The 2,050-nt window shown below is 36.7% G+C and overlaps 1 protein-coding gene across 1 annotated transcript; it reads left to right on the top strand.

Annotated features, from left to right (window-relative positions):
* Window positions 1-326: 326 nt before the first annotated feature.
* LOC111379021 (pentatricopeptide repeat-containing protein At1g02370, mitochondrial-like) lies at window positions 327-1,687 on the top strand. The gene has a single exon (XM_023002329.1). It carries the CDS (start codon window positions 349-351, stop codon window positions 1,513-1,515), a length of 1,167 nt encoding a protein of 388 aa, XP_022858097.1. The 5' UTR covers window positions 327-348; the 3' UTR covers window positions 1,516-1,687.
* The last annotated feature ends 363 nt before the right edge of the window (window positions 1,688-2,050 follow it).

The raw sequence follows: 2,050 nt of genomic DNA, 5'->3' as shown, positions 1-2,050 counted from the left end.
GACAATCCTATCATATTTTAGCATTCTACTAAAACCATGCTAAGCTTAGTTTTCAGTGTTATTAATTTATTTCAAAACATTCAGCAAAATTATCGCAATGTTCAAAAGTGGGTCACTGTTTAGGGAACAGCTGCTTTACGAGGTTGCTAATCAAATTTACACCCTCCTCTTTTCGATAATGTCTAGTTTTTCTTTAAATTCTGTGATTTTAAGCTGTGCGGGATATATTGATTTTTTGAACTTCCTGAGCTAAATATTTTTAACAGCATGTACTTGTATAACTTGATGTTTGTCCTTAACATGTTACCTCCGGATACTGACTTGCGATTTTTGGTCTTCCTCATCCAAATGCAGTTATCTAATTGGATGGAAAGCAGTAAAATCGAAATGAACAATGCAGATCGTGCCATACGCATTGACCTCCTTAGCAAGATTGAGGGCTTAGATTCTGCAGAAAAATACTTCAACAGCCTTCAAGTTTCAGCAAAAAGCAATAAAACCTATGGCGCACTTCTTAACTGTTATTGCAAAGAGAAAATGTTAGATAAAGCTCTGGAGATCTTTGAGAAGATGAAGGTGTTGGGTTACACTTCCACTCTGAATTACAACAATATGCTGTCACTTCACTGGAATATGGACCGGCCAGACAAAGTTCTTTTGTTAGTGCAAGAAATGGAGGAGAAAAATATTGCTGCTGACATTTATACCTACAATCTGTTGATTAATAGTTATGCTTCTCTGAAAGACATAGATGCAATTGAAGGAGTTCTGGAGAAGATGAAAAGAAATAAAGTGAAATATGATTGGTTTACTTATGGAAATCTAGCAACCATTTATGTTAATTCTGGGTTACATGAAAAGGCCAATGCCGTTCTTGAAGAGATGGAGAAACTGAAAAATCAATCTGACAATGGACTACTCCAAAACCACCTCACCCATATCAAGCTGTATTCGCAGATGAATAATTTGTCAGGGGTTAACAGGGCATGGGAGTCTTTGAAGTCAACTTTCCCAACCCCAAATAATCTTAGCTATCTTTTCATGCTTCAAGCTCTTTCCAAATTGGGGGATCTGGAAGGACTCAAAAAGTGTTATAAGGAGTGGGAATCACCTTGTTCAAATTATGATTTCAGGTTACCAAATGTGATGCTAGAATTTTACCTTAGTCAGAATATGATTGAAGAAGCCACTGCAATCCATGAAAGCTTGGCGAATAGAGGGACACCAAATTTAAGGACACTAAACTCGCTGACAAGTCTATGCATGAAAAAAGGTGAGATAGATTTAGCTCTGAAGTATTTAGAGATGGGTGTAGCTAAAGCAGTTTCAGAGAAACATCATTGGTTCCCCACCGATGACACAATTAAATTGTTTCTGAATCATTTTGAAGAGGAAACTGATGCAGATAGAGCTAAGAAGTTCATTGACAGTATGAAGAAGACCAGTCGTCTTGACTCCACAGTATACGATTCTTTGCTTTCCTCAAATACATCAGCTTCCAATTCAGTAAACTAGTTTACTGTGAGTAAGGGTTGAGCAATACGAGCTCCTTTCACCCCAAGTTGCTTAACAAGTGTAGTGTTTATTGGTTCCATGTGTTAATGTATGCTTTTTAACTAGCCATGAAATTTATCATTACTCTGAATTGACTTTTGATGAAATTTTATTCTGAATTGTCTTTTGATTATACAGCTACCGTATATACCTGCTACAGGGGATGCTATTTTTTCAATAATAGCCCTCCCATTGCCTGGCTGGCTGCCCCTCTCCATCACTATGGATGGGATAAGAAATTGGTGACTACTGCACTTATTTGTGAATTTTAAATTGAGTGGTTAGAATTCCATTTTGTCAGTGTTACTTGTGTGACTTCGAAATTATCCCATGTAAATAGAAACGATAGACCACTTTATTTTTCATTTTTCTCGTCTGTCTGTTGATGTCAAGTAAATTTCACTTGTTCGTGCATGAGTGGCAGAACGGATCCTCTTTCAGAAATGTTACATTGTTGTAAACTTGCTTCTGTCTCTTAATTCTTTTTCTTCTACTT

Source organism: Olea europaea, unplaced genomic scaffold (assembly GCF_002742605.1).
Source record: "Olea europaea var. sylvestris unplaced genomic scaffold, O_europaea_v1 scaffold19201, whole genome shotgun sequence".
In the NCBI taxonomy this organism is placed as follows: domain Eukaryota; kingdom Viridiplantae; phylum Streptophyta; class Magnoliopsida; order Lamiales; family Oleaceae; genus Olea; species Olea europaea.
This window is presented reverse-complemented; position numbering and strand designations above follow the sequence as displayed.